At 47.9% G+C, this 19,046-nt stretch overlaps 2 protein-coding genes across 3 annotated transcripts in view; both read right to left on the bottom strand.

The window, feature by feature from the left end:
- The window catches only part of OVOL2 (ovo like zinc finger 2), a 39,991-nt gene extending 26,019 nt beyond the window's left edge, over nt 1-13,972 (bottom strand). Inside the window, exons 1-2 of the mRNA XM_049774361.1 lie at nt 13,873-13,972; nt 13,020-13,255 (exon numbers count right to left, since the gene is read on the bottom strand). Of these exons, the coding sequence (XP_049630318.1) occupies nt 13,020-13,255; nt 13,873-13,972 (336 nt within the window). The remainder of the gene's footprint in view (nt 1-13,019; nt 13,256-13,872) is intronic.
- SNX5 (sorting nexin 5) overlaps nt 1-19,046 on the bottom strand; it is a 1,173,556-nt gene that overhangs the window by 93,704 nt on the left and 1,060,806 nt on the right. The gene's annotated exons all lie outside the window — the stretch shown is intronic.

The raw sequence follows: 19,046 nt of genomic DNA, 5'->3' as shown, positions 1-19,046 counted from the left end.
TGATACCTTTTTTTTTTTTTTTTTTTTTTTGGTTTTTGGGCCACACCCAGCGGTGCTCAGGGGTTACTCCTGGCTGTCTGCTCAGAAATAGCTCCTGGCAGGCACGGGGGACCATATGGGACACCGGGATTAGAACCAACCACCTTTGGTCCTGGATCGGCTGCTTGCAAGGCAAACACCACTGTGCTATCTCTCCAGGCCCCCAATTCTGATACCTTTTAATCTGTGTTAGCCACCTCCAAGGAAGAAAATGAAATCTACCACCATGACATCTGACACTAGGTGTCACATCTTCAAAGGGTTCCTGTTTACGGACTCAGCTCCTCTAAAAGATTGATCTAGTAGCTGTAACAAAATGTTATTGATAAAATAAAACATGTATTTTCAGAGCTGGGAAGTTGGCACAAAGTGTGTGCGCAATTTGCATGAAGTAGCCCAAGATTTGATCCCTGATATTGCACCGGTCTCTAGCACTGCCTGAAGTGATCCCCAGACACCAGACTGAGAATCCTCGGTGTAGCCCCCAAACAACAATTAAACTTACATTTAGATAAAGAGAATTAGCAAGAGGAATGAGTCCTTTTCCAGCTCAACACTCTCCTCCTTCTGGGGTGAGGGACACTGAGCTCAGAGGCCACCCCTGGAGGTCTCAGGGAACCATACATAGTGCTGGGGGTCAAACCTTGCTGCATGCAAGGTAAGCAAAACCATGTTCCACTCTCTTCGTTCCTCCTTTCATCCATGTTTCATATTGGCTTCAGCTCAGGGCTGAGGAGATAACTCAAAGGGCTAGAGCAAATGCAAACAAAAAGGTCATGTTTGATTCCCAGTAGCATATGTTCCTTAAGTGTCACCAGAAGGAAAGCCCAAAAACTGCACTAGGGAGCAGCCCTTTAGGTCTGACAGGTACAGCTGCACAAACTACTCAACTGCTGACTTCCTAAACAGCTTCTTCCAACAACTCTAGCCCTGACCACTGTTCTTGTACCAATGTCAGTACCACACAAATATCCTTATTGACACTAAAGATTTGTTAAATGCACATTCTCTTCAGAAAATCTAGTGGAGGGCCTGGAGAGATAGCACAGTGGTGTTTGCCTTGCAAGCAGCCGATCCAGGACCTAAGGTAGTTGGTTTGAATCCCAGTGTCCCATATGGTCCCCTGGTCCCCTGTGCCTGCCAGGAGCTATTTCTGAGCAGACAGCCAGGAGTAACCCCTGAGCACCGCTGGGTGTGGCCCAAAAACCAAAAAAAAAAAAAAAAAAAGAAGATCTAGTGGAGGTTAGATACACTCTCCCCCTCTCCTCTTCTCCTTTTTGTCTGTTTTTCTCTCTCTCCCTCTTTACTCCCTGCCTGGTTGTGAATAGGGTTTACTTCTGGCTTTATGGTTAGGTATTACTCCTGGCTGTACTTGGAAGGCCACATGTGGCCAGGGATCAAACTGGGGTTGACTATATGTAAGATAAGCACTCTTGCACTATCTCTCCAAAATCGATGTTACTTTTTCGTTTGTTTGTTTTTGCTTTGGGGCCGAACCTGATGGTGGTCAGGGGTTACCCCTGTGCTCAGAAATCACTTCTGGCAGGCTCAGGAAACCATACAGGATGCTGGGGACAGAACCTGAGACGGCAGCATGCAAGGCAAATGCCCTATTTGCTGTGTTGATCACTCTGGCTCCAGATGCTACTTTTTTTGGCTAACCTATGCCCAAGAGCTGTAAGTGAATAGAACTCTGGTAGCAAAGAAGGTTGGGTCCCCTTCAGGGCTCCTAGGTAGGTAATTACCGAGCAGGTGGGGAGAGATTGGGAAATAGAGAACAAACAGTGGTAGACTCTGTTGGGTGCCACCCTGGATCCCTAACTACCCCAACTCTCCAAAACTGTTTTTGTCTGAATCCCCTGCCCTGTGCTCCCTGGGTAGGTCCTGATAATAGTCTCAAGGACCAACAAGGCTTTTCTATGGCAAAGGTGGGGGATAGTTTCTTCCTTGTCTGGCAAACCTCCATGCTAGTCATTGCCTCCCTTGAGGAATATGTTAAAATTAAAAATGGCCCAAGAGGAGCCAGAGTGATAGCACAGCAGGCAGGATGTTTGCCTTGCAAATGGCCAATGTAGGTTCCATCCCATACTGTCGTGCCCCCCCCCCCCCATCCCACCCCAAGCCTGCCAGGAGTAATTTCTGAGTACAGAGCCAGGAGAAACCCCAGAGTGCTGCCCAGTTGGCCCCCAAACCAACAAATAAATTAATAAAATAAAAATGACCCAAATATTAGCAAACTAAGTCTGCTGCATTTCTTAATGCTAATTCTACAGAGCATAAAAATCATTGCAGAGGTAGTGAGAGGATGATGATACAGAGAGGGCTGGAGCGCATGCTGCATGGAGGAGGCTTGGCCCATCCTGATTTCACTCGCACATCCCCAAATCAAGAGAACAGAACAGAGACAATTGACCCTGAGAACCTCAATTAAAATTGTGTACTTGGGCTAGAGTACAGTAAATAGAGTACAGTAAATAGGATGCTTGCTTTGCATGCGGCTGAACTGGATTCAATCCCCGGCAGCCCATATGGTCTCGTGAGTACTGCCAGGAGTGATAGCTGTGAGTAGAACCAGGAGTAATTTCTGAACATCTCTGGGTGTGGCCTCAAAACAAAACAAACCAACCAACAAAACGTTGTGTAGAATGGGACCCAAGAGATAGTACAGTGGGTAGGGTGCTTGCCTTGAAAGAAAAGACCCAGGTTTGATTTCTGACACTTTGTATGGTCCCCCAAGCATCACAGGGAATGATCCCTGAGCACAGAGTCAGGAGTAAGCTCAGAGCACAGATGACTATGGCCTAAAAAATGAAAACACAGAAACTGGATAGAGCACAAGACTGTCTTTGAAAAGTCATACAGAATGTAAGTTTGCACTCTCAACTATAACCAAATGGAATTCATGTTTCCTCTAATCCCGTTAGTACATTCTTCTTTTTCAAATGTTCTGTGTGTAACATAGATTCTCCCTATTACAGTCCAGGATGAAAATCTCAAATGACCGGCATTATTTTCTCTTAAAAAATATAAGATCTGGCCCGGAGAGATAGCACAGCGGTGTTTGCCTTGCAAGCAGCCGATCCAGGACCAAAGGTGGTTGGTTCGAATCCCGGTGTCCCATATGGTCCCCCGTGCCTGCCAGGAGCTATTTCTGAGTAGACAGCCAGGAATAACCCCTGAGCACTGCCGGGTGTGGCCCAAAAACCAAAAAAAAAAAAAAAAAAAAAATATAAGATCTGGGCCCGGAGAGATAGCACAGCGGCGTTTGCCTTGCAAGCAGCCGATCCAGGACCAAAGGTGGTTGGTTCGAATCCCGGTGTCCCATATGGTCCCCCGTGCCTGCCAGGAGCTATTTCTGAGCAGACAGCCAGGAGTAACCCCTGAGCACCGCCGGGTGTGGCCCAAAAACCAAAAACCAAAAAAAAAAAAAAAAAAAAAAAAAAAAAAAAAAAAAATATATATATATATATATATATATATATATATATATATATATAAAAGATCTGGCAGGGCAGCAAGCAAAGAGATTAGTGACAATCAACATAACGGTGCCTAGAATCAATAAGTCTTCCAAGACACTGATGCTTTTTTTTTTTTTTTTGGTTTTGGGGCCACACCCGGCAGTGCTCTGGGGTTACTCCTGGCTGTCTGCTCAGAAATAGCTCCTGGCAGGCACGGGGGACCATATGGGACACCGGGATTTGAACCAACCACCTTTGGTCCTGGATCGGCTGCTTGCAAGGCAAACACCACTGTGCTATCTCTCCGGGCCCGACACTGATGCACTTTAAGACAGGTGTGAAGGCAAGAACAGAGACGGCAATTGGAGGTTGAGGATACCACATTTTCAGAGACAATTTTCTCCTGGTTTTCTTTTTTTTTTTTTTTTCAGAGGTGTTCAGGGCTTCCTTTTGGTTCTGTACTCCAGAATTATTCCTCACAGTGTTCAGGGGATCATCTGGGAGTACCAGGGATTGAACCTTGGTTGCCCATGTGTGAGGTGAACACCTTACTGTACCAGATTTTCAGACTCATCTTTGGTTTTATTAGAGCAAAACTAGAAGTTCTCCAGCAAACCGTAACAAAGGGAAATACATTACCATTTCACAGTATCAAAAATGGGTTGACCACAGAATGATTCATTTAAGAAATAGGTGGCACTAGAGGTAAGGTGTCTGCCTTGCAAGCGCTAGCCAAGGAAAGATCGTGACAGAGGTTGGATCCCCCAGTGTCCCATATGGTCCCCCCAAGCCATGGGCAATTTCTGAGCGCTTAGCCAGGAGTAACCCCTGAGCATCAAATGGGTGTGGTCCCCCCAAAACAAACAAACAAACAAACAAAAAAGAATTAATCTTCAATTCCCAGCATCCCATATGGTCTCCTGAGTTCACCAGAAGTGAGTCCTGAGAGTAGAGACAGGAGTAGCCTCTGAGAACTGCTGGGTGTGGCCCCCCAAAAAAAAAATTTACCTTGGAGCCAAAGAGATAGTATAGAGGTTAAAGCATTTTTTATCCACAAGGGCAACAACTACTCAATTCTTAGCAATATATATAGTCCCCTAAGCACCTCCAGAAGTGATCCCTGAGCACAGAGTAAGCCCTGAGCTCTCTCAATCCCTCCCCTCAAAGAAACAAATCACCTAGGCAGTCTGGGGGTCTGGCTCAGTGGTACAACACCTGCCTTGAATGTGAAACTCAGAGTTCAAACCCACAGCTGTAAAAGAAAAGTGAGGGGGGGGTTTCTTTTAAGTTTGATTTTTCTTTTTTTTTTCTTTTTTTTTTTTGTGGTTTTTGGGTCACACCCGGCAGTGCTCAGGGGTTACTCCTGGCTCCATGCTCAGAAATTGCTCCTGGCAGGCACGGGGGACCATATGGGACGCTGGGATTCGAACCGATGACCTCTTGCATGAAAGGCAAACGCTTTACCTCCATGCTATCTCTCCAGCCCCAAGTTTGATTTTTCTATTCATAAAGTACTTCTTGCCAACCATAGAGTTCTATGATTAATCTAGCCACCAGACCTTAAATACATATGTATGTATGTATGATGTATGTATATATATATATCTATATATCTACATATATACATATAGATATATAGATATATATATACATACATCATATATAGATATATATCTATATATCTACATATATACATATAGATATATAGATATATATATATACAAACCCTTTTCAGTCTTGATTAAAAGATGATGTATTCATGATGAAATATCCTAATAAAGCCAGCTTCTATTAAACTATTTTCTTTTTCTTCTTTTTTTGTTTGTTTTGGGGTCACACCCAGTGGTGCTCAGGGGTTACTCCTGGCTCTGCGCTCAGAAATCACTCCTGGCATGCTTGGGATGCCGGAGATCGAACCACCATTTGTCCTGTATCAGCCGAATGCCAGGCAAATGCTTTACCACTGTGCTATCTCTCGGGCTCCCTAGACTATTTTATTTTTTAAAAAAGGAATACTTGTAGAATAAGTTCCTAAATATGAAGTATATCCCACAGAATACATTCACATGTCATATGACTGAAACTATCAATGTGTTTATTACCTATGTGTTCACTGATGTGGAGGGACCTGTTGAAGAATGATGGTTGAGGGCCCGGAGAGATAGCACAGCGGCATTTGCCTTGCAAGCAGCCGATCCAGGACCAAAGGTGGTTGGTTCGAATCCCGGTATCCCATATGGTCCCCCGAGCCAGGAGCTATTTCTGAGCAGACAGCCAGGAGTAACCCCTGAGCACTGCCGGGTGTGGCCCAAAAACCAAAAAAAAAAAAAAGAAAAATGATGGTTGAATCACATAATCGAAGCGGCTTGAAAGAGGAAACCATTTGATTATAAACAGCCTATGAATGACACCTTAGATGTCCAACTTAATCACTTTCCCAAAAGACTGCAGACATGGGGCTGAAGCAGTGGCACAAGCATTAAGGTTTCTGCCTTACCTGCGCTAGCCTAGGATGATTCCCCCAGCGTCCCATATGGCCCCCCCAAGCCAAAAGCGATTTCTGAGCACATAGCCAGGAGTAACTCTAGAGTGTCACCGGGTGTGGCCCAAAAAACAAAAGACTGCAGACATCCAGCTGACATCTAACCAAAATTACAAGAGAAACTTCAGAAAAAAACTGCCCAGCTATCATATACTAAGACCATAATAATCAGAAAGCCTTTTTTTTGGGGGGGGAGGGGGTTTGGGCCACACCCGGTGATGCTCAGGGGTCACTCCTCGCTATACGCTCAGAAATCGCTCCTGGCTTGGGGGACCATATGGGACACCGGGGATTGAACCCAGGTCCATCCTGGGCAGCTGCATGCAAACACCCCATCACTATGCTATTGCTCTGGCCCATCTTGTTGTTATTTTAATGGAGGCACCTTGATTTACAAAGTTATTCATAATTAAGTTTTAGGCACAATGTTCCAATACCAACCCCTTCACCAGTGTTCACTTCCCTCCACCAATTAACATCTCATCACTGTATGTGTGTATGTGTGTTTTCTTTTAGGCATTGTGGTTTAACAATATTTATAAGATTTCATGCATAACACCTTACCTCCAACATCCTCTTCCTTCCGTGTAACCACTTTCCTCCACATGGCCCAGTTTCCCTCCATCTTATCCCCACCCTTCTCAGCACCAGCTTCAGCGATAACCATCCGACTAAAGTTTAGTTCTCCTGTTCTTCATTTCTCTTGCTGTTGGGCATTTGTTATTCCCCTACTGTATTCATAGAATGATTTTATGCTCCTAAATTTAACATCATTTTGGAGGCAGAAATAGATAACTTGAAAAGTAATCAACATTCTCTCTCCTCTCTCCCTTAGCAATAAAATGCAACCCAAGCAGATGTGAAGCAACGGCAGACTTCATCCTCACTTGGAGCCAATATCCATGTGTTTTGACACAAAATTAATTATTCATGTGGATAATCACAGGGAACCACTCCAGACCTGTGGGGGTAGTGGTGATGGTATTTAACACCAGGCTACTTTCCTAAAAGACTTTCTTCTGAAAAGTCTCACCCGTAATCTCAAATTAACACTTTGCTAAAAGCTTACTAATGAAATGAGAAGTCACTATAGAGTGGAAGGTGACCTGGGTTTGGAGATGAATCCAGTGAAAAGAAGTGAAGAGAGTGAGCGAGTCTTTAGCCCCGTGGTCTGGCACCGTCTTGCTTGCTGTCCTGCTTTCTGCACCATCTCGACTTTCATTTTAAAAAACACACCAAGTTCCCCTCCAGTTCTCAAAGCAAATCTCAACAGTAAAAACAAACCAATCATTGTGTCAGCGCTGCTGAAGACTTGAGGTGCATCTGGGGCAGCAGGGACTTTGGCTGACCCTCTGGCCAACTTCAGAATTGGTGACGGTCACTTGCCTGTCAACCTTTTCTTTGTGAGGTGCCAGGGTTTGAATCCAGGGGCTCAAACATGTAATGCAAGTGCTCTGCCACTGAGCAATAATCCCAGCATTTACCTATCAAACTGCTAAAAGACAGACAGATGTCCTTTATTCTCCTAATATTTCAGGTTCATGAAAAAGGGTCCTGCTTCCAGTGAGATGTAGAAAGTCCTGGCTACTTCCTGGTGGGCGTATAGATAACATTTCTACAGACACATTTGCTTTGTTAGAGTAGTCAAAATGTTCAATGCAAATTGTCCCAGTTCCTTGGCGATTAAAAAATTCCCCACCTTGGACTGAAGAAATAATAGATGGGGTAAGGCACTTTCCAGACCCATGTTCAATCACCAGCACCGACTATAGTTCCTCTGAACCCCACCAAGAGAGATCCCTGGGCACAAAACCAAGAGTAAGCCCTGAACATTGCCTGGTGTGGTCCCGAAATTAAAAAAAAGGAAAGAAAAAGAAAAACAACAAAGATTTTAATTGCAGCCTGAAAGGAATAAATTGAGCAGAGAAGGTATGTGGCCATAATTTTGCCCTCATTATTTTACCCTCTGCATTAGCAGAAACATCATGATACAAGAAGGGGCAGTCAGAGGCAACAGCTACAGTTCCATAGACAGTCACTTCTGCAGTTTGTATAGAGTTATTTGTAGGAATACAAGCTTCTTTAGCCTGTTCTTTACCCTATAATTAACCATTCTTTTTATTTTATTTTTATTTATTTTTATTTATTTTTTTTGTTTTGTTTTTGGGCCACACCCAGCGTTGCTCAGGGGTTTCTCCTGGCTGTCTGCTCAGAAATAGCTCCTGGCAGGCACGGGGGACCATATGGGACACCGGGATTCGAACCAACCACCTTTGGTCCTGGATCGGCTGCTTGCAAGGCAAATGCCGCTGTGCTATCTCTCCGGGCCCATAATTAACCATTCTTTGCTCAAGTTGGTTTTAGTGGATTCTGTTGTCTGCAACAAAAATCAAAGTCCCTCCCAACAGTAAAGAAGCATGTGACATATACTGAAATCAAAAGCTACTACCAGGACCTGAGCAAAAGCACAGCAGGAAGGACATTTGCCTTGCACGTGGCCGACCCAGGTTTGATCCTCAGCATCCCATATAGTCCCTGAGCCTGCCAGGAGGAATTTCTGAGTGCTTAGCCAGGAGTAACCCCTGTGCACCACTGGGTATGACCTCCCAAAACAAATCAACAAAAGCCTGGGCTGGAGCAGTGGTGCAAGAGGTAAGGCGTCTGCCTTGCCTATGCTAGCCTCAGACTGAACGCGATTGATCACTCAGCGTCCCATATGGTCCCCCAAGCCAGGAGCGATTTCTGAGTGCAAAGCCAGAAGTAAAAGCCCTGAGTGTTACCAGGTGTGACCCAAAAACAAAACAACACAAAAAAAGGCTGCCACAAGCTCAGCCATGGTCAGTGACACCGTACATTCTTTTAATGTTTGAGGCCCTGGGTTTAATCCCAGGGACCAGAAACAAACTGACCAAAACCCACAGAGACAAGGAAAACAATGCGATACATTCCCATTCATTTCACCTTTTGTAGGCTTCCATTTCAAACCTTTTTTCGTTTTAGATATCCCTTTTAATCTGACTTCCTGTTTTCCACCTAGAAATGTTGTCATTTACATAGAGGAACACGGATACCTCCCCTGCCTGCATTTCTGTTCTCTGCTGATTTATGTCCTCTCATGAATCAGGCTCTATTGCACTAAGTGCTGAGGCAACAAGCCAGTAAGAATGTTCCCTGTCTTTTGACCCCTAATAGGTATGAAGTCAAGAAAAGTCTGGTCAGCCAAATGTGTGGCTGGGAGTTGGTCAATGAGTTACAATGGAAAGGGCTAGAGCATATTCAATTCTGTCTTAAGGGAGAATTAAATATTAGGCAAAGGACCTAATAAAAAGAGTATATATTCCCTTCCAAAAATCAAATATATATGTATATATATTTTTTTTGGGTGGGGGGATTTGGGACACAACTGGCTGAGCTCAGAGATCACACCTGGAGGGCTGGTGTGGGGGAACCATATGGTACCAGGGACTGAACCTAGGTTGGCAGTGAGCAAAGCAAGTAACCTACATAACACTGTACTTTGCTCTGGTCCCTGGCAATTTCTTCCTTAAACAACTTAAACCCATGACTCATAACAATACTTAAGAATAAACTAATTGGCCATCACTATAGATTCTGGTGAAACTGCAGCTCACCTAAAAATCTGGTTAATAAAGAGAATCATATTTTTTCTTAAATAAACTAATTCACAGAGAACCCCCCCCAAAAACAAACAAACAAACAAACAAAAAAAGAATGGACAATTTAAGGTCATGACTGATTTATCTGAGTTAACTTCTTGTATCTGACAAGTCTTTGAAGGACAGTAGTGATCAAAATTTCTGCTGGTTTCTACCACCCATCTGGAGACTTAAATATAGGTCCAGTAAAAAGGGATTTAAAGGCACTAGACCAGGCAAAGATATTTTCCCTGGACTACATCCTCTCCCAACTCCATCACTTTTGTAAATTATAGAATCCTCATACAGGGAGACAATTTCATAACCTACCCAAGGCACAAGTCAAAAGGCAAGTAGGCTGGTAAAGACCAAATTTCCCAATAGGTATGTCTACACTCCTTTCCAGATCCACTTATCAAAGCAATCTGTTGGTAAATCCTTTGTCCCAACTAGAGGCAACACCATTGCCAAAGCCTGGATGTTCCAACTCCTTATACATATGAGCAGTTCATATAGATGCAAAAAGTGACTAAACATTTCCATGCATGATCTCAATTAAGCTACACAATACTGTTTCTTGAACAGTTATTTCAGTATTTTACAGATCAGGCAACTAAGGCTTGGGACAGGTAACAATAAATTCCAAATCTAACTGGTAAATTGAACTCAATTCATTTCCTTCTCAATTCCAGAACAATTCCAGCACTTCTGTGGTTGCCCCCCCCCCACAGTTCCTCACTTCCCTCCCACTCTCTGACTCCACTTGGCCCCCTGCTTTCAGTCATCATAATTTTTCAGTTTCTTCCTTTACTTGAACTTCAGGCTCATCCTACACCTAATGCCTGCTTCTCTACTCAAGCGGAAGAGTTAATACAGGAATTAAAATATTTAAACCACACACAGCAGACTCCAGGTTCAATTCCCAATAAGATTCCCCTAAATTCTGCCAGAAGTGATCCTTGTTCAGAACCAGGAGTAAACCCTGACATTACTGAGTGAGGCCAACAGCCTCCTCAACCAAAGTAAACTGCCTCTCACCCCTTTCCACTAACCTCAAATTCCAGACCAAGGGAATCTTTCCTGCTTAGAACTGTCCACATTTTTGCTGGTGCATATGGCTTAGCATTCACTTTCCTAGAATACAGCTTATTACTGTTTGTGCCTCCCCGCCAACTCAAATCATTCTAGATAAGAATCATGGAGCCATCACCATATCTCCCTTTTCTTGGAGGAAGGACACACCTGGCAGTGTTTGGGATCATTCCCAACAGTACTTGGGAGCATGATGTAGTGTGTTGCTAGGGATCAAACTGGGTATTTTGTCCCCATTTTTTTTAAACCGGGAAAGTACTGTGAACACACCTGTTGGTGGTGCTGAGCTTGGAAAGAATGTATGCTAAGTAATGCCTTCCCTATTGTACTATCTCTTAGGCCCCTAAATCCTAACCTTAACTTATTCTCTCAATAGTATGAAGCAGGTATCATTACTCTTCCCATGTTAGAGACAAAGAAGTTGGGGTTCTGCAGGGGTTCGTAGTTTACCAAAGATCCTAGAGCTGAGAAGTAACAAAGTCATAACCTAGAAAACCAGTCACAGAAATAATATCAGGTAAGGGGTCTCATCCAAGAATGAGCTTCCGGCACGTTTTACATTGAACTCTGTAACTACAAGGCGCCAAGTCGCTGGTAACTTGGCCAGTTCCTTGAAAACAAGCCAGTCACCGCCAATAACTCTCGACGCTCCAAGCCAGAAGTCTATTTGTGGAGGAAGTGGAGAGGGAAAAGGAATCCGTAAATCCCCAGTAAGCAAACAAAAACTCATCAGGAAACTGTTAACGGTTCAGGAGCAAACTCTACCCTCCACCCCCTACTCCTAGGTGGAGGAGGGGAGAGAACACACCGCGCCCGGATGAAGGAAATAAAATATGATTTTCTTTATTCCTCGATCCGGGGCTCTGAAGGCACCATCTGCTGGGAGTCAAAAAAGAGAGATCTCCTAAAAAATTGGTCGAGGGATGACTTCTTTCTCCTTTAGCACTCCCCCATCCGGGGTCATCTGGGAAATTGGAGGGGGGGACAAAGCGGCTAACTGTAGATCCCAAAACAACGGTTGCAATTGTCCTTCTAGCGAGGTGATAATTATGCAAGTGGGCCACTTTGTAGAATTTCCTGGAGGCAAACTGTCCCCACCCACTTAACCCCATCAGGCCAAGAAAAGCCTCAGGACAACCCGCGGTGAATCTTTGCAGCGCACAAAACGCTAATCTGCAAACCCTCTCCAGCGGCATCCTTCCGAGAGCCCTTCTCAGCGGATTCCAGCTCCAGCCTCCAGGCTCCAAGCAGAACCAAAAAAATACAGACCGGCCCGCCCGAGCCCGCGGGGCAGGTCGCTTGGGGGCAAGGCAGGTCTCTCCCAGATCAAGTCTTCCGTGCTTTTTGCCAGGCCTCCACAAATCACCGGGACTCCTTCCCGCTATCTCCCCAGCCTCCACCCCTTTCCCGCAGCACCCCGACAGCGTGCCCTCCCCCGCCTACACGAAGCAGGAACGCTTATGGTCACTGGGGCTCAGCCTCGCTTGGAAATGGGGGTCAAGTGGCACCTACACCCCTACTCCAACCTGCGCAAAGACTGGAACTAAGTAAGGCTCGTGTCGGGCAGTGGAGACGTTCCAGGACAGCGCATATGCCGGGGACCATTCTAGAATGGCACGCAGGAGCCACGGGGACCCTCTGTCCATCCATCCACGGTAGCTCTGAATGCTGGGGTCCACTCGAGAGGGGCTCTCTCGGTCGCCTCGATCTTGAGAGGCCCAGACGGATAACGAGCACCCAGCGCGGACCGCGCGCGCGCGTGTGTGTCCAGCTAGGGGAGCACTCCGTTAGGAGCCTAGGCCTCGCTGTTAAACGAGGGGAGCCCACGTAGTGAACACGGTCCCCCCGAAACACCCACCGTCACCCCAGCCCAGACCAGGCAGGATGAGAGGGGGAGAAAAAGCGCCCCGGAGCGCCCCAGCACAGGAACCTCGACGGATAGGCGGGGACCCGCTCCCCGTCCCCCAGCATGTGCGCGCGCTCGGGGTGCAGCGGCTCGCGCGACTGGCCGGCGGAGACGCCCCGCTGGCCCAGGCCCAGCCAGGGGCAGGTGCAGGAGCCGCTCGGCGGCGGCGGCGGCGGCCACGCTCTAGGGCGCCGGTGCCGGGGTGCGCGCGCGGGCAAGGCAGGCAGGCGGGCGCGGCAGGGCGGGGCGGGGCGCGGGCCCCGGGAAGCCGACGCCGGGGCGGGGCGCAGCTTAGGCGGCGGGGGGCTGAGTCGCCCGCGTACCTTGATTTTCGATCTGGCCCCGGGCCGCGGCTGGGTGTCCGGGAGTCCGGCCGAGGGGCCTTCGGCGTCTCCGGGCTCGGCGAGGGGCGCGCATTCGGTGGGGGCGCGCGGGGACAAGCCGCTCTCGGCGCCGCCGGGTTCCCCCGAGCTGCTGCTGCTGCTGCTGCTGCTGCCGCCGCCGCCGTCGTCGCTGCGGCAGTCCTCGGGGGGCTCGTGCAGCAGACGCCCCAAAACCACTGCGGACACAGACATACAATGAGAGGCCCGCTCGCCAGCGCCAGTGGACCCGCGGGGGGCCTGTGCAAGCGCCGCCCCGGGCACGGGCACGTCGCCAAGTGGGCATCGCCGCTCTTGATGCAAGGGCGAACCCCCACTGGGGTCTAGAAAGCGGCTCCTCGGGCTCCTGGGGGTGCCCAGGGGATCCCAAACTCTGCGCCCACGAGGCGGCACCGAGTAGCCGCTAGGAACTAAGCGCCTGAGTTTCCTAGGGATAGTCTTTGGGGGGGTGGGGGGAAAGGGGGTGATCTCTACCCGGTTAGCCCCAGGTGGGGTGGCCGGTTCTGTGGCAACCACCCTCGAAGGACGTAGAACCGGGGTGCCCCCGTATTGGCCTTCCCGGCAGGGCGTCCCCGACCCGCGCCGAAGCCAACGAACGGTCCCGCCGCCGTGCAATTAAATCACGAACACCTACGTGGAGGCACCGGGGCGAGGGGGCGCGGCGCGATCTTCTACAGCGCCCCCTCCTAAGGGGGTGCTCCTGCTGAACCCCAAAAGCCCGGCCTCCCCGCCCCCACCGGCCTCGGGGGTGGCGGTGGGAGCACCCGCGCGCGCCGCCGCCGCCGCCGCCGCTCACCTGGGATGTAGGTGTCTGCCCGTTCCTCGTCCGGGAGCTCATCCCAGCTGCGCACCGAGACCCCCAGGCTCCTCCTCTTCACCAGGAAAGCTTTGGGCATGTCGGGGGGCTGCTTTGCTGGAACTTCGGGGATCCCCCCTCCGCTAGATTTCCTTTCCACCACCCCCCCTCCCCGGGCGCGGTCTACCGGCTCCCGGCTGCCCGGGCGAGCGAGAGAGCGAGCGAGCCCGGCACCTTCCCGCCGCCGCCTCTGGCCTCCTCCTCCGCCTCCTGCGCGGCTCCCCGAGACGCCCGGCTCCGCACCCCGGCCCGGAGACGCGACCTCTGCCTCCTCCGGCGGCGCCCGCGACCACGCCGGGAAAAGTTTCCCGAGGTGGAATGGCCAAGGCACCAGGAAACTTGGGCGTGAGCATGCGCCCTGCGACATAACGGTGTCAACAAGCTCGCTACCTGTCCGACCGGTTCCGGCGGCCGCGGCGGCCTGTTCCAGCCCTTCCCGAGGCATGAATGTTTGCAAAAGAATTTAACGTCTGCTTCCCCCTCCCCTCTTTTTTTGTTAAGCAAAAAAAAATTTTTAAATGCATGCTTTGGGATCAGCCTCCATCTACCTTGTTCCCCAATTCTGGCATCTTAGAGGGGTAACCCTGACTCTTAGAGGGGTAACCCCAGATCTGCCCTGGCCCAGGCATCTTTCTCCCTCCCCCCCCCCACGAAGTGCACCCGACCTCCCTCCCTCTAGCTCTCTCTCTCTCCCTCAATCCCCTCCCAACACCACCGCCCCCAAATGCGCTAGGTTCCCCCTCTGGACTTCCTTTTCTGGATCATTCTTGGAGCTTTGTGGGATATCTTTGGCGGGCGAAAAGGGAGAGGTAGTGAAAAATGAGGCGCAAATCTGCTGGTGTTACTTAATAGCTTGGAGCCTCCTATCATCTACAACGGTACCCCCAAATAAAGACAGAAACAATGCCGTTTTAAGTTCAGTGGCTTTCGAAGCGTTGATTTAAAAAAAAAATGACTTTGCCCTCTAAACTATATTAAGCAAAATAAAACTCGACTTTATTTTTATTTTTTGCAACTTGCACCCCAGACTCCTTCACCACCTCCCCCCAAATAAAATGCACAACGGAGACAAAAGCCAAATGCATATCATGCAAATGCACTTTGGGGTTGCTGGGGGTGGAAATGTTCATCATCATCCACTGGCAACTATTTGCTCCCTAAAATTGGAGACTGGAAAGTAAATCCTTTTCCATTTCAGGCAGAGGAACCACAACCAGGGAAGGCTCCAGGTGGCTGGGGGGAGGGCTTTGTGTTTTGGATTTAGCACCCACCCAAACACACACACACACACACACACACACACACACACCAGTACCTGGAGAGGTGTGCACACACACACACACACACACACACACACACACACCAGTACCTGGAGAGGTGTGCACACACACACACACACACACACACACACATATCAGGATTTAGCACCCACCCAAACACACACACACCAGTACCTGGAGGGGTGGGGGAGGGCCCGAAGAAACGGGAGTGGACAAGAGAAGACGCGAGTTGCTCGCAGCAGCCGAGCCTGAATCGGGGGGCCGCGCGACCTCCCCCAGCGCCCCAGCTTCGCGTGGAGACGGGCGAGGAGACGCGTGCCAGCTGCCGGGGGTGCAGAGAAGCCTTTGCGGGGCAGCTCGGGCCGAGGTTTACCTGGCGCCAGAGGCTCTCCCCGCCGCCAGCCTCACCTGTCTGTAACCCGACCCGCCGCGCGCCCCGCTTCCCGGCCGGGTGAGCGACCAGCGGCTGGCCGGCCCTCGTCCGCCCTGCCTGGGTCCGAAGAGACTCCGCAGCCTGGTAACGGATTTCTGGGCTGACATGGAGAATTCTCCCCGCTAACGGAGAGAGGGCGTCGCTCTCCCGGGGCTTGGGGGACCCAACGGACTCGCCCAGACTCCCGGGCGCTCCTCAAGGGGTCAGGCTTCTACATGGTCTGGATGCAAGATCTTCCTCTCCCCTCACCCCCAATCCCCGCGCCCCAAGAACAAACGACTAAGGACGAGATAGATTTTGCTTTTTCTGAGCCGACCCCAGCAGAGTACTGGCGGAGGACCCGGGAGGACTGCGGCTCCAGGATCTCGACTTCTTTTTAGCAACAGAGACGGATGGCTCAGCTTTTGGGAGACTCTTTGCAAAGACATTTTTTTTATTTAGCACGAAACTGGAGGGGGGGGGTTGTACCTTTGTGTGTTTTGTTGTTGTTGTTGTTGTTGTTGTTTTTAAGAAAGAAAGCTTTCGGTTGAAAGTGCAAACAGTTGTTTAAAAAAAAAAAAGAAATCACAGTCATTTAATAAAAGTTAAGGAAAAAAACATCACTTGGTTCAAAAGCCCTAGAACAATACAAAATCAGCCCCATTAACGGTCCCTCCCCCTTTCTACCAGATTTCAAATCAATGCGTGTCTGAGCCATTTTAGTCACTAAAAATTATAGAACTCCCGGGTAAAAGGCCAATACCCTTAAAAAGCAACCTGATGTTGGGGAAATTATAAATGAAAAAATAGTCAGATCTCCACTTGCAATGATTGTTGGCTGCTCTGGATTTGCTGGGTGTTTCTTGGGGGTGGAAAGGAATTCTAATGCTGTATCTTCCACTCCTCTTTCTGGATCAGACCACAAGTCATTATCAGACTCACTAATATTGTCCAGAAAACAGTTTCGCCATTGTTGGTTTTTTGATTCTATAAAAGGTCTTATAAGTTTACAAAGGTCATGCCCTAAAAATAAAATAATAAATAAATAAAATTAGAAATAAAATAAATTTACAAAAGTCATATTCTTTTTTTTTTTTTTTTTTTTTTTAGTTTTTGGGTCACACCCGGCAGTGCTCAGGGGTTCCTCCTGGCTGTCTGCTCAGAAATAGCCCCTGGCAGGCACGGGGGACCATATGGGACACCGGGATTCGAACCAACCACCTTTGGTCCTGGATTGGCTGCTTGCAAGCAAACGCCGCTGCGCTATCTCTCCGGGCCCCAAAAGTCATATTCTAAAAATAAAATAAGAAAGGAATTTAAGAATCACTTTTGGCCTCCCAAGCACTGCCAGAAGTAATTCCTGTGCACAGACCAGGAGTAAAATCTTAGTACCTCTGGGTGTGGTTCTAATACCAAAGCAAACCAAACCAACAAAAACTAGAAATGAGTTCAACTTAAAAACAATCGAGACGGGCCCGGAGAGATAGCACAGCGGCGTTTGCCTTGCAAGCAGCCGATCTAGGACCAAAGGTGGTTGGTTCGAATCCCGGTGTCCCATATGGTCCCCCGTGCCTGCCAGGAGCTATTTCTGAGCAGACAGCCAGGAGTAAGCCCTGAGCACTGCCGGGTGTGGCCCAAAATCCAAAAAAAAAAAAAAAACAAACAAAAAAAAAAACAATCGAGACAGGGGAGAGACAAAGACACGAGAAGGTCATAATCATGCAGTATTGGAGTTAGGGGATGACCCCACAGAGCATTCCAGAAGGTGTGTACCAAGTGCTCTTGAACACATCTAGAGCTTTTAACAAACAGCCTAGTTTTTGCTTAGGTAACAGTGGTACTAGGATGCCCTGCCTTGTGCTTCAAAGAAATGCTTCCAGGAACCCACCTCCCACCTCCTAGCCCCAATCTGCCCTGAGGGCTGCTGCTCCTTCCCTCTGGCAATCTCCAATGTACACCAGCAGTCTAGGGTGGGGTGTTTTCATTTACGACTTAGTTTTTCTATCCCCCATACCTAAAATAATCCTTTGGGGAAAAAAAAGATAGGAAGTATTACTTTCCCCAACTTCAAAGTGTACTACAAAGCAGTAGTAATTAAGACAGCATAGTACTGAAATAAAGACAGACCCTCAGATGAATGGATTAGAGTGGAATATCCGAAAACAAACCGTCAGGTATATGATCAGTTAATCTTTGTCAACGGAGCAAAATATATGAAATGGGGCAAGGAAAGCCTTTTCAACAAGTGGTGTTGAATAAACTAATCAGCTATTTGCAAAAAAAAAAAAAAAAAGGCCGGAGAGATAGCATGGAGGTAAGGCGTTTGCCTTTCATGCAGAAGGTCATCAGTTTGAATCCGACTTCCCATATGGTCCCCCGTGTATACCAGGAGCAATTTCTGAGCATAGGGCCAGGAGTTTCCCCTGAGCACTGCCGGGTGTGACCCAAAACACACACACAAAAAAAGAGGAGGAGGAGGAGGAAGAGGAGGAGGAGGAGAAGAAGAAGAAGATGATGATGATGATGATGATGATGATGATGCACTCTTCGACATTCCATATAATTCCCCAAATATCACCAGGAGTGATTCCTGAGTGTAGAGTCTGAGTATCACTAGGTTTAACCCCAAACCAACCAACCAAACAAACGAATGAACCCAACCTATATTACAGTGAATTTGACAAAAGTCAAATCAAAATGGATTAAATGGCAGAATTCATTAAGTACATATACAGAGGAAAACATAGGTAGTATTCTCCAGAGAATTTTTGATTCTATAATTTTTTTTGATGCTAAGGGTCTTCTAAGTTTACAAAGGTCATGTCCTAAAAATAAAATAAGGCATCATCAAGAAACATTGAGCAAGTGGAAGCAAAGATAAACAAATGGGATATTTTAAACCAGAGGTCTCAAACTCAATTTACCTGGGGACCACAGGAGGCAAAGTCGGGGTGAGGCAGGGCCGCATAAGGGATTTCACACACAAAAAAGTCCTCAAACGTCGTTATTAATAGTTTTAATTATTTCTTCTGAACATGAATAGAACATTGAGTAAAGATCATGAACAGTTCTTCTGAACATGGCATCTTTTGCCTATTCCTTGCTCCCAGAGACTTGACAGTGCTTCTCACAAATCTGAACTACATTTGGCTTTAGAGAGAAAGCAGTTGAGACCTTCAGTATGGCTTGAAGATGATCATCATTAAGTCTAGACCTGTACTTTGACTTATTAAAGTTCAATGTGAAGAATAACTTTTCACACAAATATGTGCTCCCAAAAAGGCACATTGAGCATTCGGGAACATTCGGGAAAGCTCAGGGAAGCTGGGGGGGGGGGCAATTTTCTCAAAAATTGCCCATGCATGTCTGCTTTTCCACTTATCTCCCTGAACTTGGCTTTGAGATCAGAGTTGCATTGCAGG

Source organism: Suncus etruscus, chromosome 6 (assembly GCF_024139225.1).
Source record: "Suncus etruscus isolate mSunEtr1 chromosome 6, mSunEtr1.pri.cur, whole genome shotgun sequence".
NCBI lineage: Eukaryota > Metazoa > Chordata > Mammalia > Eulipotyphla > Soricidae > Suncus > Suncus etruscus.
Note: the sequence above shows the minus strand (reverse complement) of the source record. Positions and strands in the feature narration are given on the sequence as shown.